This window comes from Scyliorhinus torazame, chromosome 5, assembly GCF_047496885.1.
Source record: "Scyliorhinus torazame isolate Kashiwa2021f chromosome 5, sScyTor2.1, whole genome shotgun sequence".
NCBI classification, from domain to species: Eukaryota; Metazoa; Chordata; class Chondrichthyes; order Carcharhiniformes; family Scyliorhinidae; genus Scyliorhinus; species Scyliorhinus torazame.
This window is the reverse complement of record NC_092711.1, coordinates 248,355,882-248,383,061: the sequence shown is the minus strand read 5'-3', so window position 1 is coordinate 248,383,061 and position 27,180 is coordinate 248,355,882. Positions and strand designations below refer to the sequence as shown.

At 43.8% G+C, this 27,180-nt stretch overlaps 1 protein-coding gene across 2 annotated transcripts in view; it reads left to right on the top strand.

Moving 5' to 3' along the window:
* LOC140421022 (SLAIN motif-containing protein-like) overlaps window positions 1–19,807 on the top strand; it is a 32,604-nt gene extending 12,797 nt beyond the window's left edge. For both annotated transcript variants that reach the window (XM_072505312.1, XM_072505313.1), the window contains 5 exons: window positions 7,871–8,011; window positions 9,328–9,633; window positions 10,012–10,149; window positions 13,463–13,796; window positions 17,547–19,807. In XM_072505312.1, the coding sequence (XP_072361413.1) occupies window positions 7,871–8,011; window positions 9,328–9,633; window positions 10,012–10,149; window positions 13,463–13,796; window positions 17,547–17,613 (986 nt within the window). In that variant the 3' untranslated portion in view covers window positions 17,614–19,807. The remainder of the gene's footprint in view (window positions 1–7,870; window positions 8,012–9,327; window positions 9,634–10,011; window positions 10,150–13,462; window positions 13,797–17,546) is intronic.
* The last annotated feature ends 7,373 nt before the right edge of the window (window positions 19,808–27,180 follow it).

The following is a 27,180-nucleotide window of genomic DNA, read 5'->3' as shown; positions in this document are numbered from 1 at the left end:
CTGTTAACGATGCATTTTTAAAAAACTTTGTACAGAATGATGCATGTTCTGTTTGAGCTTCTTCCATGTTTCATCATGCATGATGGATGTTTGTTGCTTAGCTGCATGGCTTTCATGAAAACACATTAGTCTGTTAGACCCAGAACATTTGCATATATTTCAAAATAGAAAATTATTCCTTTCAGAGTTTGCATAATATATTACTTCCAAAGTAGTCTTAAATTAGAAGCTAAAGGTACAGATTGTAGAATTGGTTAGTAGTTGGAACTTTTCCTTTAGATGTATTGGGATTCAGCTTATTTTGATAACATTGCCAGACGTACGTTAAGTGGAATGCATTTCAGTCAAAATAGCTATATACAAAGTTATTAATAGTTCCATCAATTTTGTGGCCAGTTCCTCCATAAGGAGATTTTTTTCTAAATGGAAAATAATTGTGGAAACCCAATACTTGTATATCTGATGCATTTGTTAATTTTCTCAAGTCCTTCCAAAACATTCTTAGATGTAAATGTTGATTTGCAAGAAATTGTTTCCTGTTGTTCCCTTGGAACAATGGTCGGCAAGGTGGTTTGACCTGTGCACTTTAAACTATCTTCACTTAGAAGCTCTTTAAATGCAGGACTTGTGTTGCAGAAGTTATTTTCTCACCTCTCCTGAAGGCGCTAACTCGTATTAAGAGTATAGTTTCATGGCTGTCCTCTAGTGCCTCGTTCAACTGACTATTTGTTCAGTGTTGTGAATCTCCAAAATGCTGTTTGACCATTGGAAGGTATTATTACTGAACCTTATTCTGTCCTCCCCAACATGTATGTCGACATGTAGTTTCTAGCAGGGAATGTAGGCTAATGAACAAGAACAGAATCCCTGACTGAATACTAATGCAAATTATGCTGTTTCCATCGCTATTCTGCTGTGCAATGAACAAAGTGTCAATTTCCAGAATAAAAATTAAATGTTGGGCTTTTGTGGTTGTCAATTTCCAGAATAGAAATTAAATGTTGGGCTTTTGTGGTTGGAGTAATTCAGTGCTCAAGCATATAATGCGCTGAACTATTGAGAACACAATGGATATCTATTGTATCAAAATTAGACATTGGATTTAAAAGTGGCAGCAAGCTGTGTTTGATACTTTTGTTGTTTTAATTCTGGATGGGTGCTTGGTCTTATTCAATGGCCAATGCATTAAAGCAAATTGTTGAGTTACATTTGAAGGGTTAATCAAAAATATGTTCAAGGATGGCCGGTGAAGGAAACAAAAAAGTCTTGTAAAATTGCGATGTCTATGTATGTACATTGTGTATTATCGTATGTTCATGTATGGAACGATCTGTATAGACTAAATGCAGAACAATACTTTTCACAGTACCTTGGTACACGTCGCAATAAATCCAATCCAATAGGGCTGCTCTTGTGGTGGAATTAAGAGGTGTGTGTGGATGTCATTTATGATCTCTACTTTTGGGTAATTAATGAACAAGTGCTTTAAGATTGCACTTTTACGACAGAATTAGTCTTGAAACAAACGAGTGAGTGGACAGGATCATGGTTCTATGTTGGTATGAGAAGAATAATTGACAATAAGTCACCTCGTATATAAATAACCTTTATTTTAAAAGCTTGCCTCCCCAACTGAGATTTTTGAACTATTTTGATTCTAATGTACAGGAGAGTTTAAAGAATGAGAACTTTCAATATTTGATTTTGTGGTATTACTCTTCCATTCCTGAAGGTATTACTCTTGCTTGTAGTATGGTCCTACAGTCACGGTCATCATTAAGATGTCAATGCATTCCTCCTTCTATGAACCTCAGTTCCATAACTTAACCCAGCACAATCTTTGTCCAACTTTCAAAAGTTTTTTGAAAAATAGCAGCCAATAATTGGGACAGAAGGTTCTAGGGTTTCATTCCTGCTATTTGAGGTTAGGACCAAGTGTGCCAGAGCCACATGTGGCTCTTTTAACATCTTGGTGGCTCCCAAATTAAAATGGAAAAAAAATTAAGTCAAGAAAAGTGAGAGCGGTGTTTTTAATTATGGGAATAATAGACTAATCGTTATTCTGCACGTTTAAACCTGTATGCGTGGTGTAGCTACAGCATGGTTATAGATAATGCCGTTGATTCTCAAGGAACAGATTTTATGGTTGGGACCATTAATTGGTTTTGCTACAGCTGAGGTGATAAATTCTTTTGAATGTGTTTTTAGCAGCATTTTTAATATATTGGGAGTCAGTTGCCAAAATAATTGTCGTAATTCTACACACCATTGGTTAAAATTAATTATAAACTTCACTGATAAATTAGTTTAATGGTTATGATGATTCAGTGGTGGAACTATTTTAATTTGTTTTTTTCTGCAGATACATAATTCAGTTATGCATTCTGCCACACACAGTTGGCAAACTGCAAATATTTAATTTTATAAATGCCAAATTTTTGATTTGCGGCTCTCTGCTTAAAGGGGGCTACTTGACTAAGATTTATGTCCACATTTTCTCCTGAAGTTACTGAAGGGTGTTTTCTGGTGTCAGGAACCCTCCAATAACTACGTAACTGTTGTTAACACTTTTTTTGCCGCACGTGATTTGGGGAGGAAGAAAGGTACACATTGCTTGAAAGGAAGAAATTTTTTTTAAAAAAATGTTTTTTAAAGCACTTGGATTAAAATATAGTAACTAACCAAGTCATTCATTAGCAACATAAGCCAGACATTGGGTCACAGGCAGGCAGAAGATTTTTAAAGGTAATCATAGAATTTACAGTGCAGAAGGAGGCCATTCGGCCCTTGGAAAGAGCACCCTACTTAAGTCCACACCTCCACCCTATCCCAGTAACCCCACCAAACCTTTTGGACACTTAAGGGGCAATTTAGCATGGCCAATCCAGCTAACCCGCATATCTTCGGACTGTGGGATGGAACCGAAGAACCCTGAGGAAACCCACACAGACACTGGGGAGAGAGTGCAAACTCCACACCTGAGGCTGGAATTGAACCCTGGTCCCTGGAGCTGTAAGGCAGATATGCTAACCACTGCCACCGTGCTGCGCAAAGGTAATGTTACCGTTGGCCATGCTCCGTCAGGAATACTGATGGAAACAAATTCTGCTCGCCTCTATCTTCAACATGCATGTATTTAAATTACTAGTTTCAATCATTCTAAATATTTACTAACGGTCTCCTGTAATAACATTCTTAAACATTGTGCTTTGCTTGCATTTTCTGGAAATTTGGGCTATTCCACTTGGTTAGTGACCCATGTTCCTTTGAGTTTGAAGTTCATTAGAGGCAGCGTCTAAAAGCTGGTTCATGTTCCAACCTGTGTTGCCATTCTGCTATGGAAATATTGGTCACCGGCTAGAAGCCTAGAACAATTGTGTAAGCCAAGTATGCAATAGTGCTGTGAAAGAATAGACTGAAAATTCTGCCATTCTCTCTAACTTCACTGTGGGTATATCTGCACCACGTGGACTGCAGTAGTTCAAGAAGGTGGCTGTCCACCACCTTTCCAAGGGAAGCTGGGTATCGGCAGCCAGTGGCATTTGTATAAAAGAACAATTCTTAAAGAAAAAAAAAGGATGAAATTATGGTCTTCTGGAGTAACAGGTAGAGGAGAACTCCATTCCATGCAACAATGACACTGGTTAATAATTTATTAGTGTCACAAGCAAGCTTGCATTAACACTGCAATTAAGTTACTGTGAAAATCCCCTTGTCGCCATGCTCCGGCGACTGTTTGGGTACACTGAGGGAGAATTCAGAATGTCCAATTCACCTAACAAGCACGTCTTTCGGGACATGTGGGAGGAAACCGGAGCATCCGGAGGAAAACTCACGCAGACACTGAACGTTTAGACAGTGACCCAAGCTTGGAATTAAACCCGGGTCCCTTCAAGTCGTGCTTCTGATCGTTTTCTGTTAATTGCCCAGCACTTCAATATGTCTCCAAACACAGCTTGCTAGTTGTGCAGTCCAGATGCACATTATGGAAGTCAGCTTTTCAATAAATTGAATGCATTTTTCAAAGCCAGATGTGTTTTGTATTGCAAGATTAATCATAATTGTGTAAAGAATTTTGAATTGCAACATAGAACAGCACAGTACAGGCCCTTCGGCCCACAATGTTGTGCCGACCATTTATCCTAATCTAAGTTCAACCTAACCTCAGCAGTCTTATTTACAAACTATTCGAGTCTGCCTTGACTTTCAAATTCCTGTCTGAAGTTTAACTTGACACTAGAGATCATTGTTCTAATGCCTCTCTCTTCATTCATGCCTCACCAGGCGGAGGGGAATCCAAGGTTTCTAATACATCAAGATGCATAGACTTTTGAGTAAAATAATTCCCAAATTGTCAATGAGGATCAGCATGTTTCAAAATGGAAACTAGCAAAGGAAAAAGTACTTGGACCTTTTTAAACACTCATCAGTATTCATTTTGCTAATAAGACCCATCTGAAGTTGAATTTGTCGTTTCATAAATTAAGGAATGGTTGGTTGATTTTTCTCAGCAATTGCAACCCAGAAATATGTCATTTCAACGTTGTGTACGTAGAATTTATTAGTAGTCATTATTGGATAACTTTTTAAATTGCCCAAGCAGGCCTTCTGACTTACAAAAGGGTGTGTATAATATTTTGTAAATATGGATGTTTGGAGCATGGAAAGTAAATTCACCATCCTACCCACATTTATCTGATTAACTGTGTGGAGCTTGTTCCTTTAGGAATGTGAACAGTAGGTTTGTGTTGGTTCTGGCACGGTAGCGCAATGGTTAGCACTGTTGCTTCACAGCACCAGGTCCCAGGTTTGATTCCCGGCTTGGGTTACTGTGTGTGGAGTCAGCACATTCTCCCTGTGTCTGCGTGGGTTTCCACCGGATGCTCCGTTTTTCCTCCCACAAGTCCCGAAAGATGTGCTGTTAGGTAATTTGGTCATTCTGAATTCTCCCTCTGTGTACCCAAACAGGCACCGGAATGTGGCGACTAGGAGCTTTTCACAGTAATTTAATTGCAGTGTTAACGTAAGCCTACTTGTGACAAAGATTATTTTTAAAAAAAATTATTTTTGGCTAAAAGTGCCAATTTCCAAGTTTTCAGGAAGGGAGCCACCTTTCTTGTGACTGCTCAGCACATCCCCGACCAGAAGTCCGCTCACGGAATTCTTGACTCGCACACACCAGCTGGCCAAGCGTTACGACTATGGGTCATCCCTTCCAGAGATGCTGAGGGATGACCTCCTGCATGGCATAAACAACACGGCGACACTTCAAAGATGCTGTTAGAACCTTCTTTGGAGCTGAAAAAGGACACAGAGTTATCCCTCTCATGTGAAAATGTGGAGAAGGGTCCAGCGACAGCGGGGCATAGCGTTGGGCTCTCTTTTTTTTTTTTTCCCCCTCTCCCATTCCGGCGAGTAACGTCCCCCTAAGAATAGAACCTGTGGGGCCCAGCCACCGCCTGAGCAGCAGCGGCTCAGGCCAGCGAGACTTCACCCCTGAGCACCTGGCAGATGACTCAGTGATGCTGCACAGTGGGATCAGGAATGCCAGAACTGTGGGCGAGCTCATTGCCCTTATTGGGGGATGTGCCCACTCGCAAGAACTAGGAGCAGGTGTAGGCCATCTGGCCCCTCGAGCCTGCTTTGCCATTCAATGAGATCATGGCTGATCTTTTGTGGACTCGGCTCCACTTTCTGGCCCGTACGCCATAACCCTTAATCCCTTTATTCTTCAAAAAACTATCTTTATCTTAAAAACATTTATTGAAGGAGCCTCAACTGCTTCACTGGGCAAGGAATTCCATAGATTCACAACCCTTGTGGTGAAGAAGTTCCTCCTGAGCTCAGTCCTAAATCTACTTCCCCTTATTTTCAGGCTATGCCCCCTAGTTCTGCTTTCACCTGCCAGTGGAAACAACCTGCCTGCATCTATCCTATCTATTCCCTTCATAATTTTATATGTTTCTATAAGATTCCCCCCCCCCCCGCATCCTTCTAGCTTTATACATAACAACACGAGAAAGATAAATGTATGCAGCTAAACTTTTGTCGCACCAAAAGTAGTCCACATCAAAATCGCTGTCCGGTTAATGGCCACCTGCTAGAGATGGAAATTGACAGAGGACATAGGACAGCAAACCTACTAGAAAGTTTATCCAGAGATTCAATGCCTGGACCGAAGGGACACTTGAGGCACGATTAGCGACATATAACTGAAAACTGCTGGCCATCGCTGGCACAGTGATTACCTGGGTTGCCTACAGGCAGCAATCTGTTTGTTTGCCACTGATAGTGGTCCTGGTGCGGAAGCTGGATAGAACCATCAGCCTGTGGTGATTACAGATTGACTGGTCTCTTGGTTGGACGGGTACCAATGCCACGTGTGGAGGACCTTTGATGTGAAGTTGGCTGGCAGTCGCTCCTCTAAATTAGACATGAGCCACGCATACCTCCAGTTTGAAATATGCATTCAATACCCACAGGGGTCGATTTAAAATATGCCAGGCTTCCATTTGGAGTATCATCTGCCTGTGTAATCTTCCAGTGGGAATGGAAAGCATGCTCCCAAGGGCGGCTATTTACTTGGACAACATCCTAATTAGAGCCACCGAGAAGAAACCCCTGGATAATTTAGAGGAAGTCCGTCGCCATTTCTTTGAGACAGGCATCTCTTAGGATTAAAAACCAAGGAATGGACAGTATGAAAACTTGAACAACCTTAAATTTAGGTAGCCCGCACCAGGACCAGCCCCATCAGATGAGTCAGCTCTTCGTCCCTGCTGTCCAGCACCCAGGGGCCAAGGAGCAACACCCCCTCAGAGCCAGGATGTAGGTATGTGCAAGACAGAAGATTGTGTCAGACATGGAGACTCCATGCCCCAGCCACGGGCGAAGTGACGACAAAATACCTTCTCCACCCTCCAAGTCAGTGGGATTTGGGTGGGATATAAATAACCCTCATGAGACCGGCTCGTGGAATACAAGCTCCCCTGCTGAGGGATGGCTGGGGCTTGCTGAGCCAGGCATTTAAAAGCCAGTGTGGATTGGAACCAACACTGGTCCTGGCCGCGCATTGAGACCGAGATCAACACTGGTCCCGGCATTGCAGCCTTGATTTTCTTTGACGGAATAAACCTGCACGGTTACGCCGCCTTGGGACTGCTGTGAATGTTATAGTGTGCGATTATGTTTGATTTATATGTTCATGATCTTGATATGGGCAACAATTTACATTTGATACACTAAGAAATCACATCTTCAGTGGATAATAAAGCTCCCTCTACTTTACTGTTATGTCTGTGAACCTGAGTTGCTGATGCTTCCCTCTGACTGTTGTTTTCTAGGCTCTTGTCCTAATAGGATGACCATGAACAGTTCACATGGGGAGTCTTCTGGTTGGAGAAAGCATTTATCTCTCGTTTGGGTTGTGACTTTAACTCCGATCCTTGCCTTTTACTGTTGAAATCTAACTGGTTTCACCACCCAACTCCCCTGTTCCAATATATTTCTTATTGTAAATATTGGTAGCTACATTCTGATGATAAAAGGTAAATGGAGATTGATGTGCTGTGTGGAATGGTCTTGTTAATCAATAGTTTAAAAAAATGACCCAAACAGTGGAACTTAATGAATTTGCAGTGTTTATTTCATTGTTACTAATCGTTTCAAAGGCTAATTTGAATAAATGTTAGAACCAGCAGGGAAATTGCAAACTAAGCACCTCACTGCATTTGCATAGAAAAATATTTGCATCTGCCTCATTTATCCATTGGATTTGACTACTTCTGTAAATTAGTTCCTGGAATTCTGCTTTTATTGGCTAATTATTACCTTTCATGTTTTTGTTCTGCCCATCTCTTTAATCCTGAAGGCTATCCAAACATTCATTCAGCACTGAGTTCCCAGTCATCCATTGATAGTGAGTTAAGTACTTCTGATGACTCGATCTCCATGGGGTATAAATTGCAAGATCTGACAGATGTCCAGATCATGGCTCGATTACAGGAAGAAAGTAAGTGGAAATATACAAAGTAGTAACTATTCATTGTGTATTGTGTCCACAGTGGGCAGCCTGACTGTGGCAGATATGGAGTATTGCATCAGAACATATTAGAAGCAGGCGGAAACCATATGGCCCATCAAGCTTGCTTCATCTATCCATTCAATCATGGCTGACTTCTTCAACTCCGTTTCCCTGCTCACTCCCTGAATCATTTGGGCGGGATTTTCCAGCCTCCAATAGCAAAATCGCAAACGGCCGGAGAACCCCTTTGGCGCTGAAATTGGGGGCAGCGCCGCTTTTGCGATACTCCGCCCCTCGAAAAAGTACGCCGCCCGCTGCCTGGACGGCCCCATGAAGTAAACTGAGGCCGTCCCCGATGGGCTAGAGTTCCCGACATTTATCCTATTTATTTGCGTGAACCCGCCACTGCCACAGTTGGGTGGGAGCCGTTCTGCGGGGGGGCTTTGGCGGGGGTTGGGGCACTGGTGGGGGTAGTCCAGGGGTGAGCCCGGTTATAAGGGGGCAGTTTTTGACAGGCCAGGTCTGTGTGCACGCGTGGCCACTGCAAGCTGCTGCTGTGTGCATGTGCGGCCATGGACCTGACACATCTCCGGCCGTGCCTGCAGCTACCGGGGGCTCTAATGCTGCGTGCCTGCTAGCTCTCCACCAGATGGAGGATCGGTGGAGGTTGTGCGCCATTTTTTCCAGGTGTAAAATGCCACTGTTCCTACGCCAGCGGCAGCACTTAGTCTTCAAATCGGAGAATCCAGCCCATTGTTTCCCCGAGAGGGCAAATATCTGTTGATCTCGGTCTCAATTATAATCAACACTGAACCAATCACACCCTCTGGGATAGAGAATTCCAAAGATTCACAACTTTTTTTGGGGTCAAGAAATTTCTCCTCATCTCAGTCCTTATCTCTAGACTACTCCCGTTTACTGTATTTTCCAGCCAAGGGAAATAATCTCTGTCTACCCTGTTAACAGAATCTTGTGTTTCAAGAGATCGCCTCATTCTTCTAAACTCCAGAGACTATGGGCCCAATTTCATCAGCCTCTCCTCATAGGACAGCCCTCATCCCAGGGACCTATTTAATGAATCTTCACTGTACTGCCTCCCAGGCAAGAGTATTTCGTTCCTTGGAAAAAGGAAACCAAAACACACTCGGTACTCCAGGTCTTACCAAACCCCTGTACAAAAGTAGCAAGAGTTCCGTATTCTTGTATCTTATATCAGTGGCTGTACTTTGAGACTGCAGTTTGCTGAGGGAGAAGAGAAATAAAAATGTACTTGTTTATGGAACTCTTGTGCTTTATTTTTAAAGGTCTTCGTCAGGATTATGCCTCAAGTTCAGCATCAGCTTCCCGCCGTAGCTCCAGTGCCTCTCTAAATTCCCTTAGGAGAGGTACTTACAGTGATCAGGAGTTTGACACTTATAGTCTGGATGATGAAGATGAAGGTGATTATGCTTTACCCCAACATAACATGCACAGATATTCACCTTCTCCACGAAATTCACCTCGATCGCAGTCTCCAGTTAGAGGAGCAACAACTGCAGGCAGAGTTCGCCCTTCACGACGCTGTTTACAAGGTCGCATGTCTGAGCTAATGAACTACACGAAAAATCAAGGTACCAAATCTATTAGTTACATTGAAAGGTTCCTGGAATTTTTATTTCAAGGGAGTAAAAATTTACACAAATCGTTTTCAGTATAATTCTTCCTTTCTACAATGGACTTGTGATTACGTATTCTGGTGTATGAGATGCACTTATCTATATTAAACACTCCCGCTTTTGAATCATTTTATGGACAAACTGCTCTTTTACCCTAGGTTTTTTATATTGCATGTTTATCATGTCACTCTTTTTTTTCGTGGAAAGTGGGCAACTCTGTCATGGTAGCATTTATTGTCCATCCCTGATCATCTTGAGAGCATTAAGATACATGGTCTTGGACTGGAGTTAGGCTGCATCAGCTAAGTCTTACTTCGCTTCATTCCATTGCAGAGGAAATGCGTCGCAGTATGCCCAACCTGGCCAAGTCTGGAATTCATTCCTCTGACCCGGGCAGAAACAGTCGAAGCTTTGAATCTAATTTGCAAGTGCCTGGCAGTCGGATTTCAAGGTTGCAGCAGTCTCCTTCTGGTACGTTACTTTGGATCTATTCCGAGGAATAGGACAAAGCTGTAACTGATCAGCTATGCTAAGCGAAAACTGTTTTCTCCAACATGAAAATAGTCTAATAGATTAAACGTGTGGTATGTTTGACATCCTTGCATTATGCTTGAATGCTGAAAATTTCAAAGTAAGGTTAAATATCAAAAGGTGTTCCTTTTTCATCTCCATAACAATCTCACAAACCTTATTGAGTTCTTTGAGAAGGTGACCAAACAGGTGGATGAGGGTAAAGCAGTTGATGTGGTGTATATGGATTTCATAAAGCGTTTGATAAGTTCCCCACGGTAGGCTACTGCAGAAAATACGGAGGCATGGGATTGAGGGTGATTTAGCAGTTTAGATCAGAAAATGTTCAGACTGGAGTCCAGTTACTAGTGGTGTACCACAAGGATCTGTTTTGGGGCCACTGCTGTTTGTCATTTTTATAAATGACCTGGAGGAGGGCGTAGAAGGATGGGCGAGTAAATTTGCAGATGACACTAAAGTCGGTGGAGTTGTGGACAGTGCGGACGGATGTTACAGAGGGACATAGATAAGCTGCTGGGCTGAGGGGTGGCAAATGGAATTTAATGCAGAAAAGTGTGAGGTGATTCATTTTGGAAGGAATAACAGGAAGACTGTGTACTGGGCTAATGGTAAGATGCTTGGCAGTGTGGATGAGCAGAGAGATCTCGGTGTCCATGTACATAGATCCCTGAAAGTTGCCACCCAGGTTGAGAGGGTTGTTAAGAAGGCGTATGGTGTTAGCTTTTATTGGTAGAGGGATTGAGGTTCGGAGCCATGAGGTCATGTTGCAGCTGTACAAAACTCTGGTGCGGCCGCATTTGGAGTATTGCGTGCAATTCTGGTCGCCGCATTATAGGAAGGATGTGGAAGCATTGGAAAGGGTGCAGAGGAGATTTACCAGAATGTTGCCTGGTATGGAGGGAAGATCTTGTGAGGAAAGGCTGAGGGACTGGAGGCTGTTTTCGTTAGAGAGAAGGTTAAGAGATGACTTAATTGAGGCAAAGAAGATGATCAGAGGATTGGATAGGGTGGACAGTGAAGCACAAGTGATGGCGATGTCTAGCACGAGGGGACATAGCTTTAAATTGAGGGGAGATAGATATAAGACAGATGTCAAAGGTAGGTTCTTTACTCGGAGAGTAGTAAGGGTGTGGAATGCCCTGCCTGCAACAGTAGTGGACTCGCCAACACTAAGGGCATTCAAATGGTCATTGGATAGACATATGGACGATAAGGGAATAGTGTAGATGGGCTTTAGAGTGGTTTCACAGGTCGGCGCAACATCGAGGGCCGAAGGGCCTGTATTGCGCTGTAATGTTCTATGTAATGATCAATCCAACGAAGTCAAGACCATCCGTCTATTTGTGCTGTCTCAGCATGGAGTCAATATCTGAAGGATTTGGGGCTGTTGTGCAGCTTCAGGTTTAATATGGTCTTCTCTTCCTGTAACAAAGTTTATTCTTTAATTTTCCTTTCCGCAAAGCTAATAAATATTGCACTGACTAAATTTGCATCAAGCAATTGCAAAGAGTTCTGAATATCTCCCTTATTGATGGACTAGGTCTTTTTTTTTAAGGGCAAAACTGGCTCAGCATTATTGTGCGCCAAATGAGTGAGTGCAAAGTAAGACACTATGCCAGCTGACATGGCAACTTGAGTTTGGATGGTGTATTCAAGGCATGGTATCTAGTTACCACAGCAACTAACTTGTGATCTACAGAAGAAGTTGCAGCCTTGGGTGTCAGCTAGTGGCTCACATTGCTGTGCAAATATATTTGAAAAGATATTGGATATCAAATTGGAGAATGCAGGGTGTGGTCAAACTAAATGTGGCAAAGAAGGGAATGTTTTTAAAATAGAAACAAAATGCTCAGCAAGTTGGGCATCATCTGTGGAGAGAATCAGAGTTAACATTATGTACTCCTGAGGAAGGGTCATCAACCTGAAATTTTAACCAATGCTGCCTGACCTGAGTATTTCTGGCTTTTTAAATTTCCGATTTGCAGCATCTGCAGTATTTTCCTTTCTTTCTCCTAGTTGGCACCTTTAAAAGTTTATACTTAACTGTCATTCTGTATGTTTCCATAGATAAACACACTTCTTCCCCTCTTGCCCCAAAAAACTGTTGAAACTAATTCTCAACTGGGAATGATCGATTTGTGCAAGGGTATTGAGGTATGGAACTAAGGTGGATAAATTGAGTTGAGATGCCATTCATTTGAATGATGGAACAGTCTTGAAGGACTGAATGGGGCTTTTCTGTTCCTTTATGATGAAAGCAAAATATTGTAGATCTGAAATAAAAACTGAGAAAGAGAACATTTCTGGTCCAATATGACCTTTTCCTATGTTCTGTGATTATCACATTGAGCATTCTACCGATTGTATAACCACAGTGCGAAGGACTCCCTGTCAAAATTATTTTGCATCAGAACAGGTAGTGAGGCAAACAATGTCAACAAATGGGAAAGAGCGAGGTTGGAGACGGCAATTCTAGTTGGATTTGAGAGAATGACAAACTGCCTTTTGAAATTTTTTCAAAAAAAAAAAACAGTACCTATCTGTATAATGAAAAGATCAGGATAAAACCAATTAACCATTCTAACCAAGAAAAACTACACATGTACTATTAATAATAGAAAATGCTGAAAATATGAGGGGGGATCGGCAACATCAGTGGAGAGAGAAACGAGGAGGAGTTTCAGGCCAATTGCTTTAATATCACTTCATCACTTTATCTTGTGCTATAGCCAATGTTGTGCTGTGAAGCTAAGCAATCACCTAGTTGATTTGTATGGATTCAAATTCAGCTCCCTCCTAACTTAGCCGATTTGTACGAATTCAAATTCAGCTCCCTCATAACCTATTTGAGTAACATTTGTGATAGTATTTCAGATATTATCGGCATGTATTTATATAATATATTCAAAATAAAACAGTATGGTTGTGCATATGGGAAGCAGTGCTGGCCAGGTGAAGAATATTTTCAGGAAGACTGATGCGTGTAAAGCAAACATTTTAAATTTTTTGTACTATTTTTGCAAAGACATAACGAGACCCTACTCTTGAAAATTTAATTTAAAATTGTGTGGAAGCAGCATATGCTATCTAAATCAGTGGAGCTGAATGGATACATTCAATTATGTTTGCCTTATTTATGGTGGGGGTGGGACTTTTAGAAATTTTAGTTCTTTAATAATGTTCAAAATTATGCAGACGATGCTCTTATGGAGAACAATAATGAATGCCTTGTTAATCATTTCTTTATGTCTAGGTCCATCTGCTGGTAAGATCAAGTACACTACTGGTAACAGCAGCCAGATTTCCCCCTCAAACAGACAGCCAGTGAAAGCTATAGTAAACAATAACTCTCCCTTGACAACAAGGCATCCAGTGAAAACAACAGGATACCCAAATTCCGGAAGCACCGTTCGTAGAATCCAATCTCCCACTTGCTCAAGCACTTCACCAACTGGCATTGCCTCAACTGGGAGATCCTTTAGCTCAGCTCCTATCCTTCGGAACACCCCCACAAAGTCCCGAGTTACTAGCACTTGCACAGCCACTACCACTGTTTCCAAGAGCAAGCTTTTGCAGCCAGCAAGGAGGCAAGTCTAACATTGGTTATTTCAGATTAAAGATAAAAGGATTATAACTGATGGTGAAAGCTCTTGGGGACTACCTTTCAGTGCTGTCTATTATTTAGATGTCCTGATTGAAGCCATTTTACCTTGTTTTCCTTTTTGTTACAGTTGCCATTCAGATACTAGCTTTATTAAAGATTGTGAATAACATGCTAAAATGTCTCTGTTTTTGGGAATAAGAATGGGAAGCGATAATTTTATTCTAGATACATTTTGTGAATAGCAAATTTCCAAATCTCTCCAAATAAATATTTTGGTGACTAACTTGAGCTTAAGTAGTTAAAAGTTAATTATATATTCATTTTTCTGTCTTGGTCAAAAACAACTGGAATACCCAGGTATACTTTTTCATGTAGTGCATGTGAATTCTTGGAGAACATTGTAGTTTTTCCCCATATTAGCCCAGCTGGACATTCTTAAAATACAGCCTCCTGGACCCAACTGCTTAGATAAGCGGAACAGCCTGTTAATTGTGTGGGTTTCCACTGGGTCCTCCTGTTTCCTCCCACAAGTCCCGAAAGACATGCTTGTTAGGTGAATTGGAGATTCTGAATTCTGTGTACCCGAACAGGCACTGCAGTGTGAAGACGAGGGGATTTTCACATTGCAGTGTTAATAATAAAGATTATTATAAAAAGATTATAGTGATCATCTGATGCATTGCCACTTTTTATAGGTGTTTTGTCCAAGTAAGCATGGGGCTCTTTAGAAAATCACCACATAGGGACGGTATGGTGGCAAAGTAGTTAGCACTGCTATCCCGGGTCACTCGCCGTTGAGTTTGCACATTCTCCCCGTGTCTGCGTGGATGTGCAGGGTAGGTGGATTGGCCACACTAAGTTGTACCTTAATTGGGGGGGGGGGGGGAGAAAAGAATTGGGCACTTTAAAAAAATTTATATTGAAATCACCACATGGAAACTCTACTTTCCAAAACACTTGTGCTTCAATTGATAATTTCAAAACATCAATATACTTGGTACTAGCAATGACTTGCAAATAATTTCCACTTTTCAGTGTGCATAATACATTTTTTCCCCCTTTATTTATTCTGAGCCATTATTTAAAAAATAAATATTTATTCTCTTTCATATTTTCACAACAACAAATTAACAAACACAATAGCAATCCCTGAGCCAACAATCCCTCATCACCCACCGTCAAACAGCTCCCAACATTTTGAATACAAAACACCAATGAGAAAGAATCCTCAATATCTTATTCAATCCAAACCCCCCCCCCCCCCCCCTCCGAATGTTCGATGTTATCCAATTCATGAAAATGCATGATGAACAAGGCCCATTAGTTGTAGAACCCTTCCATCCTCCCTCTCAATTCAAACTTTGCCTTCTCGAGCGTTATGAACTCCAGCAGGTCCCCCTCCATGCCGAGGCACAGGGCAGAGAAGCCAACCACCACCCCAACAGAATCCACCTTCGGACGATCAGCGAGGCGAAGGCCCAGGCATCTGCCTCAACACCTGCTTCCATCCCTGGCCGATCCGAAACCCCGAATATGACTTCTTTAGAGTCTCACGTGCACCATCTTTGCGATTACCCTAAAGACCTCCCTCCAATACCCCTCTAGTTTTGGGCAGGACTAAAACATATGAACGTGATTTACGGGCCCACCCCGCAGCATTCACAAACATCCTCCATCCCCTCAAAAAGCCAGCTCATCCTCTCCCTTGAGGTGCGCCCTATGCACCACCACCAACTGAATCAGCCCCAACCTCGTGCACGAAGTTGGCGTATTTCCCCTCTGTAGCACCTCACCACAACCCCTCCTCCATGCCCTCCCCCAACTCTTCCTCCCACTTTGCTTTAATCCCTTCCAGTGCTACCTTATCTTCTCCCAGAATAACCTCATAAATTGGCAACACCACCCTTTCTCCAATCCCCTGTCGTCAATACCAACAGTATGGAGGCCGGTGCAATCAGAAAGCGCTGTACCTCCTACCTGGCAAAATTTCGGACCTGCATATACCTAAACATCTCCTGCCCCAACCCATATTTCTCTCCCAGCTCCTCCAACTTCGCAAACCGGCTTCCCAGAAACAAATCCTTTTAATACCCTAACTCCCCTCTCCTCCCATTTCCCTGGTTCAAATCTATGATTCCTCACACTGGTATTTCCCATGACCCGCCCATAGCCTAAAGTGCTGCCTCCGGATCTTGAGCGTCGCCACTATCACCGGACTCTGTGGGGCCATCGGGAGCGGCGCTGTTGCCAATGCCCTCAACCCCGACCCCCTCCATAGACTCTTTCATTCTAACCCACTGGGAGTCTTTCTTTCCCCCCCCCCCCCCCCCCCCCCACCAAGCCTCTCACCTTCTTGCCATTTGCTACCCTGGACTAATAGATTAAATTTGGGAGACCCAACCCCCCCCCCCCCCACGACTGCTGTCCTCTCTGCAACAGCACCTTAACCCGAGCCACTTTAAACCCCCCCCATCTCAAATAAACAAGGTAATTATCTTTGCTACTTCCTTAAAAAACACTTTTGATAAAAAGATCGGCAGGCACGGAAAAATGAACAAAAACTGCAGCAATAGTCATCTTAATTGCCTGCACCCGGCCTGCCAGCGATAGAGGAAGACCATCCCATCTTGTCAAATCCGCTTTCACCCTCCCCACCAAACCCAGAGCCCCCCCCCCCCCAAATCTCGTGCCACCTGCACCCCCAGGTATCTAACTCTCCCTACGGAATGGCAGCCCCCATCCCTGCTCTCACCCCCGGTCGGGTGACACCATATTTGCTTTTGTCTAAATTTAGTTCATACCCCAAGAAAGACCCAAACACTTGAAGCAGCTCCAGTATACCGCTCATCACCACACTCCGTTCCAATATGCTCCATCTCCACAACTTAACGCAATGACCAAAGGCTTGATCGCCAGCACAAACGGGGGTGGACATAGGACACCTCTGCCTGGTCCCTTTATGTAGAGCAAAATACTCAATTCATATTATTCGTGTGGACACTCGTCCACTGTTTCCAGTAAAGTAATTTTGCCCCATCCACAAATTGCGACCCAACCGCCATCAAATACCTCCACTCTATTCGGTCAAACGCCTTCTCTGCGTCCAGTGCCACTACTACCTCTGTCTCCCTCCCCTCCGCTGGTGCCATAACTCAATGTTTGAAAAAGCTGCCTCCCTTTTACAAACCCCGGCTGATCTTCCCATATCACTTTTGGGAGGCGCTTCTCTAACCTTCACCGGTACCTTTACATCCATATTCAAGAGTGCTATGGGCCTCTACGATCCTTATCCTTAACGATGCCTGCCTCAACGTCTGTGGCAACATCCCCTCCCCTATCGCCTCCTCAAACATCCCTACCATCAGTGGCACCAACTTATCCCTAAATTTTTTGTAGTACTCCACTGGAAATTCTGAGCCATTATTGGAGATTAAGGAAGGTGGAATCCGGAAATGGCAAAGAATATAAAAGGCTCTAACTGCGGAATATCCGGATTAGTCCTGTAATTGATGCACAGCAAGTTGCTTTGATTTGCAAGGAAAGGTAATCTAGCAGGTAATTGGAGGAAGGGGTGTGGTGGCTCAGTAACAGACCATCACCAGTGGCTTCCGACAATATACTGGACACGCTTTGTTTATTGAAGCCAGACATGCTTCTTTTACATCTTTCAAACTTGTCTTTTTTTGTTCTAATTTTAATATAATTGAAACTAACTGAACTACTCTATTATCAGAACTCTGCAACTACCGAAGACACACAGCACTGTGACAGAAGACAAGTGGAAAGAAGGCTGCTATTGAGGAAAGCCCAAAGATCCACAAACTGCTGGCACCTGATGGAAGTAAAAGCCCAGCTGGCTGGGCAGAAGTCCAATTTAAATCAAACACAATAAAGAACATTCCATTTTCTGGCAATGGAACAATATTTTATAAAGACTGGTTTTAAATGCTGGTGGCCATCTGTGCCAGGACTTTGACAGCCGGGCTACTGTTGATTTATATCAGCCCAGTTGGAGAAAGCAAGTTGTGCCATGTAGATACCTTCAATCTACTAGTTTACATATTTATGCATTGCAAACCCAAACTCTCCAACTGACTGTGAACTAGAAGTAAAATTATGTAACAATCAAAACCTTTAAATAGCAAAAGCAATCACTATTTGCCTTGATGCTTTATCATCTCAATCTTTTTTCATTCCTTTTTAAAATGAGTGCATAACAGAAGGCAAAATAATTGGGGTCAGTGCTTGGAGGTGTCTGTAGTTGCCAAGTGCTTGAACATTCCCTTTCTATGAGGCTTGCGATTTATGTAAAGATTGTTTCATAAAAGCCACAGCATTCTTTGGTAAGTGTTAATGTTGCAATTAGCCAGGATATGTTTCATAAACAACAGGACTTTATGTTCAAATGTTTGTTACATTGTACAGGAGCAACTGGGAACATTCCTTAACTTTCACAAAGTTGAGGCCCATGTAATAACATACTTTCAATGCACAAATGTACAATGTTTAATTAAACTTGACCACTTCCTTGAGGTATAGAAAGTGTGAAGAAGTTCAAAAAACAGTATTCATTGAGTGAAATGGTGCAGTAAATATGTTCAAAAACATTAAACTACTGACCTCCTTAATGATTCCAAGGGCACTTAAATCTACTGAATTGTTAAATAGGGGATTAAATGATGTATTATATCCTGAATTCTGTGGTGACCAATCAAAGTTAGTTATTTTACACTTCCAAGCAACTGATTTTTATTTGGCATGGCAGGAAAATTAGCCTCTGGTTTTCCTCATGCCAAGACCCTTGCTCCACAAACAAGTAAGATGTTTCATGTTTGTAGACCATTTTTGTGAAGTTGTTTTCAACCCATGGGGAAATTGACTGCATCACGCATCTTAAGTTAAGTTGGAACACATCTGGGGAAGATCAGTTGGGATAACAATTGTAAAACCGAAGAATGAAGGGTTGGGAAAGATAGAGAGAAACTCCAGCCCATCGGTCTTTGTGTTAAAATGAAATTACATTTAAATTCAAGTAATTGACCCAATACCATTTCAGAAAATGACAGTCCAACATAATCAAACTTGTCGCTTTTGGCAAATATTTAGACTGTTTCTGAAATGGGCTGTATTAAAACTGTGATTAATGGACTGTCAATTTGGTATCCAGTTTGAAGATGCAACATTTTAGACGGCCTCCCTATCGCATCCCCTCTTCTTGCCACCCCCATCTCCTCCAACCAACACATTTTCACAGGATTTGATGCAAGAACCATTTTCAAGCTCATTTGTTGTCTCCTGCACTTGTAGGCAGTTGAAGAAGCTGTTAAGTTTGGGAATAAGTAATGAAATGCTGAAAATGTCATCTCGTTAAAAGCACTGGTGCTGGACTTGAGCCATTAATGAACTTGACAAGCAGTCCGTCAAGGGTGCAGCTACATTGCATAGCAATTTAAACTTTTCACTCAGAGGAGAATATTTTTGATGCAGGAGTCTATAGCAGGTAATCCTAAACCGATCAACAGAGGCTTTAATTTGGTCATGGCTGTTCACTTTCAACTTGTCTAGTCGGGTTTGAAGGGTAGACTGCCTCAATTACTTTATAGTGTATTAACATTGTGTTGGTCAGTAGCAAATTGGCTGGAACATGGGATCCAGTCTTCAACCGTTTCTTATGCAACTAATCCCCCTTGTGAGTTAGTAGTAAGGTCTGTGCTGTGATGTGAATTCTATTATTGCCATTCTGAAGCAGCTGATTTATCCAACTAGCTTTGTTTTCTATTTTAGTTCTTAAAGGACGTTATTGAAGAATCTTTGAATGTGTATTGCAGAGTCTTTATAAGATAGAAGCGTTAACAGTTTGCTTACATTCAGTTGTATACTAGCATGAGGTCTTGTATGTTTTTATTTCTTCACTATGCTGGCATTGATTGGGTAAGTGTCAATAAGTGTAAACATTCCACTTCAATTTCTTAATTAAATGAACTTTTTAAATTACATTTTCTATTGGTCTGCCTTTTAATCTGATGTACAGCAATGACCTTTCACTCTTTCAAACCCTTCAGTTGGACTGACAGACCCAATTTCCATATAACTATGGGAGCAAACATTAACTCTTCCCACTTATTCTCTGGTTACTGCTAACACTGGAAAGGTGCATTTATTTCCCAAATCCCTAGCTGCCTTTGCAAAGCTTTTCCTTGAACTGCTATAGTCATGTAAGGTTGGATATTAACCCTAGAAGTTATGGTCTTTGAGCCAAACCTGCAACATAGAGTCTGAACCAGCCCTTGGAAAGAGCACACTACTTAAGCCCACTCCTCCACCCCATCGCTGAAACCCAGTAACCCCCACCTAACCTTTTGGATACGAAGGGACAATTTTGCATGGCCAATCCATCTGACTTGCATATCTTTGGACTGCGGGAGGAAACTCCTAGAGGACACCCACGCCGACATGGGGAGACTGGAGTTTGCACTATCACCCGAGGCCGGAATTGAACCCAGATCCCTGGAAATGTGAGGCAGCAGTGCTAACCACTGTACCATCGTGCCAACCAGGGAAGCTGCATGCATCCAAAAAACATCACCTGCATATTTCCCCCAATCCTGACTTGGAACTATAATCATACAAACCAAGGAGGAGTAGGCCATTCAGCTGAGCCTGATTCTCATTCAATAAGATCATAGCTGATCTGATAGTACCCTCAAATATGCATCATGCTTGCCCCCAATAACCTGTTACCCCCTTGCTTACCAAGAACCTACCACCAACTTTTCACGAAGAGAGTCCCAAAGACAACAGTCCTGAGAAATTTCACCTATCCATTTTAATTAGGTGACCTCCTTATTTTTAAACCGTGGCACCTTGTTCTAGATCTTCCACAAGAGGAAACATCCTCCCATATCAAACCCACTCACAATCTTCGGTTTAATCAAATATCGCCATTCCTTCAGACACTGGGTCAAAATCCTGAAACCTTTATAGCACTATGGGTGTATCTAGAAAGTGGAACTATGTGAAAAAGCTAGCTAGTAATATAAATGCAAATAGGAGTCTATAAAAGGTATTTAAACCGGAAACGATAACTAAAGCTAATGTTGGTCTGGTGCAAAGTGTGGGTGTGTGGGGGGGGAGGAAGAGGAGAACCCTGACTCAAAAGACTATATAACTTTAGATTTGTGTGGATGAAGAGATCCACAGGACAGCCAATTAGCTTAAAATTAAACAGAGGTTTGACAAAGTCCTTCACTCGTATTTATCTTCGCAAAAGGATTACAAAATATATCATATGCTATGATGTTCTCAGTAAATACAGTCCCTGTAACCCAACAGGCCAACTGTGGTCTGATACACCTACTGAGACCAAGTGGCAGATGCCACCCAATTAATCTTCTGTGGATTCTCTCCCTCCTGCCACAGATGATTGCACCTCTTCTGCATGAGTGTTTCCAAACTTTGCACTCAAAACAAAATGACGTGACTATGAATCTTCTATCAAACAACAATTTCCATCCGCTGTTTTAGCAAGTAATGTGTGTATACATGATTGTTTTGTGGACGAATATATTTGAGGAACCAAGAGAACCAGCCATCCTAGACTGGTGTATTGTGTAATGAGAAAGAAATCCTCGGCAATCCAGTTGTGCAGGACCACTTGGGGATGAGCAACCATAACATGATAGAATTATTCATCAAAATGGAAAGTGACTTGTAAACCATGACTTAGAAGGGCAATTAGATAGTATTCGATCCAAGGAAAAGGCCAGAAAAACAGCAGACCTGAGCATTGGGAGCAGTTTAGAATTCAGCAAAGGAGGGGGGAAAAAGAGAGTGAATGAAATGTTGTCATTTATCGCTAAAGGAATAGAGTATAAACTACACAAGGTGCTGGTGAGACCACACCTGGATAATTGTGCAGTTTTAGTCACCTTATTGAGGAAAGATCTAGTGGCATTGGAGCAGTTCCGGAGAGGTTCACCGTTTGTCGTATGAGGAGAGATTTGAACAATTTGGGCCAATACACTAGTTTAGAAGAATTAGAAAAGATGAAATTGAGGTATACAAGACGATAAGGGGTATGGATAAAGTAGACTGAGCGGATGCTTTCTCTTGGGGGGCATTCTAGAACGAGGTAGCAAATTTAAAACTGAGTTGAGAGAAAACTACTTCCTAAAGGGTTGCGAATCTGGAATTTGCTACCCCAGAGTGCGGCGGCAGGGGGGGGGGGGGGGGAGAGGGAATGCTGGGACAGTGAGTAAATTTGAGGAGTTCGACAGATTTTTAATTGGTAATGTGTTGAAGGGTTATGGAGAACAGCCAGGACGATGGAGTTAAGGCCAGGATGAGATCAGCCATGATCGAATGGCGGAGCAGACTCGATGGGCCAAATGTTCTAATTCTGCTCTCGTGTCTTATGAACTTTTTGATTAAGGAGGGGAAAAGAATAGGAGAGTGAGCTTGCAGGGAACATAAAAAACGGAGTCAAAGTTTCTGCAGATATGTGAAGAGAAAAAGACTTGAAGACATATAGGTCCCTTACAGTCCGAAATTAGGGAATTTATAATAGGAAACAACGAATTACTGACCAACTAAATACATACCTTGGTCTGTCTTCACAAAGGAGGATACAAATAGATACTAGAAATGTTGGAACACTGGGTTTAGTGAGAGAGGAACTGAAGGAGATCAGTACCGATGGGATTGAAGGCCGATAAATCCCCAGAGCCTGATAATCAACATCCCTTGGTGCTTAAGGAAGTGGTTCTAAAAACAGTGGATGCATTGATGGTCATCCTCCAAGATTCGATCGACTGGAACAGTTCCTGCAGATTGGAGGGTAGCTAATATATTTTCACTATTTAAAAAGAGAGCCAGGGAGAAAACAGAATTATAGACCAGTTAGCTTAACATCGTAGTGGGGAATATGCTAGAATCCATTATCAAAGATTTAATGGCAGAGCACTTGGAAAACAGTGGCAGGACACAAAGTCAGCATGGATTTATTTATTTATTTTAAATTTAGAGTACCCAATTCTTTGGGGCAATTTAGCGTGGCCAATCCACCTACCCTACACATTTTGGGTTGTGGGGGTGAGACCCACGCAGACACGGGGAGAATGTGCAAACCACACGGACAGTGACCCGGGGACGGGATCGGCACCGTGAGGCAGCAGTGCTAACTACTGTGCCCCGTCAGCATGGATTTATAAAAGAGAAAGCCACTCAAATTCTTCGAGGCAACAACTAGAGTTGATGATGGGGAGCCTCTGGATGTGGTTTATTTGGACTTTCAGAAGGCTTTCAACAGGTCCCACAAAATAGATTAGTGTCTAAAGTTAAATTGCATGGGATTAGGGATGGTGGCTGGAATTGGATTTGTTTATTGTCACAGTGAAAGTATTTTTCTGCGAGCAGCTCATTAAGTACATGGGAAGAAAAGGGAATAAAAGAAAATACATAATAGGGCAATACAAAGTATACAATGTAACTACATAAGCACCGGCATCGGATGAAGTATACAGGGTGTAGTGTTAATGAGGTCAATCCATAAGGAGGGTCATTTAGGAGTCTGCTAACAGCAGGGAAGAAGCTGTTTTTGAGTCTGTTCGTGCGTGTTCTCAGACTTCTGTATCCTGCCCGATGGAAGAAGTTGGAAGAGCAAGTAAGCTGGGTGGGAGGAGTCTTTGATAATGCTGCCTGCCCACTTTCCCCAGGCAGCGGGAGGTGTAGATGGAGTCAATGGATGGGAGGCAGGTTCATGTGATGGACTGGGCGGTGTTCACGACTCAGAAGTTTCTTGCGGTCCTGGTACGGGCAGTTGCCATACCAGGCTGTGATGCAGCCAGATAGGATGGTTGCTATGGTGCATCTGTAAAAGTTGGTAAGGGTTAATGTGGACATTAGCCTGAATTTCCTTAGTTTCCCGAGGAAGTATAGGCACTGTTGTGTTTTCTTGGTGGTACTGTCGACGTGGGTGGTCCAGGACATATTTTTGGAGATGTGCCTTGGAATTTGAAACTGCTAACCATCTCCACCTCGGCACCGTTGATGCTGACAGGGGTGTGTACAGTACTTTGCTTCCTGAAGTCAATGACCAGCTCTTTAGTTTTGCTGGCGTTGAGGGAGAGATTGTCGTCGCTGCACCACTCCACTAGGTTCTCTATCTCCATCCTGTATTCTGACATTCTCTGGTTATTGCAATTTACTTTTCCCGCTCGCAGCGCATCCGAGTGGGAGTGTGGGGTGGTTACAATGGAAAATCCCATTGATAAGCAGTGGGCAGATAGAATCCCGCCACCCGCCACCGAGAAACATGGCTGGGGGACTGGAGAATCTCACCTAGTATATTGAGATGGACAGAAAACTGGTTGGCAGACAGGAAACAAAGAGGAATTAACGTTGTTTTTTTCTAAATGACAGGCAGTGACTAATGGGGTACCACAAGAATCAGTGCTGGGATTCCAGCTATTCACGATATATTAATGATTCGGATGAGGGGCAAGACGGTTTCCCGGTCGAGTTCTATAAAAAAAATATATGGACCTGTTGGGCCCGTTGTTAGTTAGGACCTTCAATGAGGCAAGGGAGGAGGGGGCTTTACCCCTGACGATGTCCCAGGCACTGATCTCCTTGATCCTGAAGCGGGACAAGGATCCCCTGCAATGTGGGTCTTACAGACCGATTTCCTTGCTAAATGTAGATGCCACAGTGCTGGCGAAGGTCTTAGCCTTGAGGATTGTGTGCCGCAGATCATCCATGAAGACCAGACGGGGTTTGTGAAGGGGAGACAGTTGAACGCGAATGTGCGGAGGCTTTTGAACATTATCATGATGCCGGCGAGGGAGGGGGAGGCGGAGATAGTGGTGGCGATGGACGCTGAGAAATCCTTCGATAGGGTAGAGTGGGGGTACCTGTGGGAGGTGCTGAAGAGGTTCGGGTTTGGGGAGGGGTTTGTCAGGTGGGTTAGGCTGTTGTATGATGTCCCGATGGAGAGTGTGGCCACAAATAGGAGGAGGTCCGAGTACTTTCAGTTGCACCGAGGGACGAGACAGGGGTGTCCCCTGTCCCCCCTGCTCTTCGCACTGGCGATTGAACCCCTGGCTATGGCACTGAGAGAGTCGAGGAACTGGAGGGGGTTGGTGGGGAGGAGCATAGGGTGTCGCTTTATGCGGACGACCTGCTGCTGTATGTGGCGGACCCGGTGGGAGGAATGCCAGAGGTAATGAGGATCCTTAGGGAATTCGGGGACTTTTCGGGGTACAAGCTCAATATGGGGAAGAGTGAGCTGTTCGTAGTTCAACTCGGGGACCAGGAGAGGGGGATTGGCGAGCTCCCACTAAAAAGGGCAGAGAGGAGCTTCAGGTATTTGGGAGTCCAGGTGGCCAGGAGCTGGGGGGCCCTGCATAGGCTTAACTTTACAAGGCTGGTGGAGCAAATGGAGGAGGAGTTCAAGAGGTGGGACGCATTGCCGCTGTCCCTGGCGGGTAGGGTGCAGTCAATCAAAATGACGGTGCTCCCAAGGTTTTTGTTCCTGTTCCAGTGCCTCCCCGTGTTTACCCCGAAGGCTTTTTTCAGGCGGGTTAACAGGAGCATAATGGGGTTTGTGTGGGCGCGAGGGACTCAGAGGGTGAGAAGGGTGTTCCTGGAGCGGAGTAGAGATAAGGGGGGGGGCTGGCGCTGCCCAACCTCTGTGGGTACTACTGGGCCGCCAATGCGACAATGGTGCGCAAGTGGGTGATGGAGGGGGAGGGGGCTGCATGGAAGAGGCTGGAGACGGAGTCCTGTGTGGGTACGAGTCTGGGGGCGCTGGCAACGGCGCCGCTGCCGCTCCCTCCAAGGAGGTATACCACGAGCCCGGTGGTGGTGGCGGCCGCCCTCAAAATCTGGGGGCAGTGGAGGCGGCATAGGGGGGGAAGTTAGGGCCTCGGCGTGGACCCCATTACGGGGGAACCACCGGTTCGCCCCAGGAAGAACAGTTGGAGGGTTTTCGGGGTGGCACAGGGCAGGGATACGAAAGTTGGGGGACCTGTTTGTGGACGGGAAGTTCGCGAGCTTGGGTGAGCTGGAGGAGAAGTATGGGCTCCCCCGGGGGAACACCTTCAGGTACTTACAGGTATGGGCGTTTGCCAGACGGCAGATGGTGGAATTCCCACGGCTACTGCCACACACAGTACAGGACAGGGTGCTCTCGGGGGGGGGGGGTGGGTGGGAGTGGGGAAGATCTCGGAAACTTACCAGGTGATGCAGGAGGAGGAGGCCTCGGTGGTGGAGTTGAAAGGTAAGTGGGAGGAGGAGTTGGGAGAGGAGATCGAAGAGGGGACGTGGGCAGATGCCCTAGGGAAGGTGAACTCTTCCTCTTCGTGCGCGAGGCTCAGCCTCATACAGTTTAAGGTGCTGCACAGGGCACACATGACCGGGACAAGGATGAGCAGGTTCTTTGGGGGTGAGGACAGGTGTGTTAGGTGCTCAGGGAGCCCAGCAAATCACACCCATATGTTCTGGGCATGCCCAGCGCTGGAGGAATTTTGGAAGGACGTAGCGAGGACGGTGTCGCGGGTGGTAGGATCCAGCATCAAACCGGGCTGGGGGCTCGCAATATTTGGGGTGGCAGAGGAGCCGGGAGTGCAGGAGGCGAAAGAGGCTGGAATTCTGGCCTTTGCATCCCTGGTAGCCCGGCGAAGGATTCTCCTTCAGTCGAAAGATACAAGGCCCCCAAGCGTGGAATCCTGGATCAGCGATATGGCAGGGTTCATTAAATTGGAGAGGGTGAAATCCGCCTTGAGAGGGTCGGTACAAGGGTTCTTTTGGCAGTAGCAACCGTTCTTAGACTTTCTGGCAGAACGCTAGACATTGGTCAATGACAGCAGCAGCTCGGGGGGTGGGGCTTACTTTATTTTTGTTTATGTTATTTACACTGGAAGGGTCTGAGGGGGTGTATACACCTGTTGTCTTAAGTCAGGGTGTTAATGTTAATTTATTATTTAGGCACCGGGGAGGGGGTTTGGGGGGCTGCTTTTTTAGATTGTGTTTTGTACTTAACCCTGTTGGGTTCTTTTTTCTTTCTCATTTTGTTATTGATATTTTATAAAAACTTTTAATTAAAATTATTTTTTTTATTAAAAAAAATGATTCGGATTATTCGGAACTAAATATAATATCTCCAAATTTGCATATGACACCAAGCTGGGTGGGAGAATGAGCTGTGAGGAGGATGCAGGTGTAGCAGGCACTAAAGAAGGCAAATGGTATGTTGGCCTTCATAGCGAGAAGATCCAAGTGCAGGAGCAGGGATGTCTTGCTGCAATTATACCGGGCTTTGGTGAGGCCACACCTGGAATAGTGTGTTTTTTTGGTCTCCTTATCTGAAG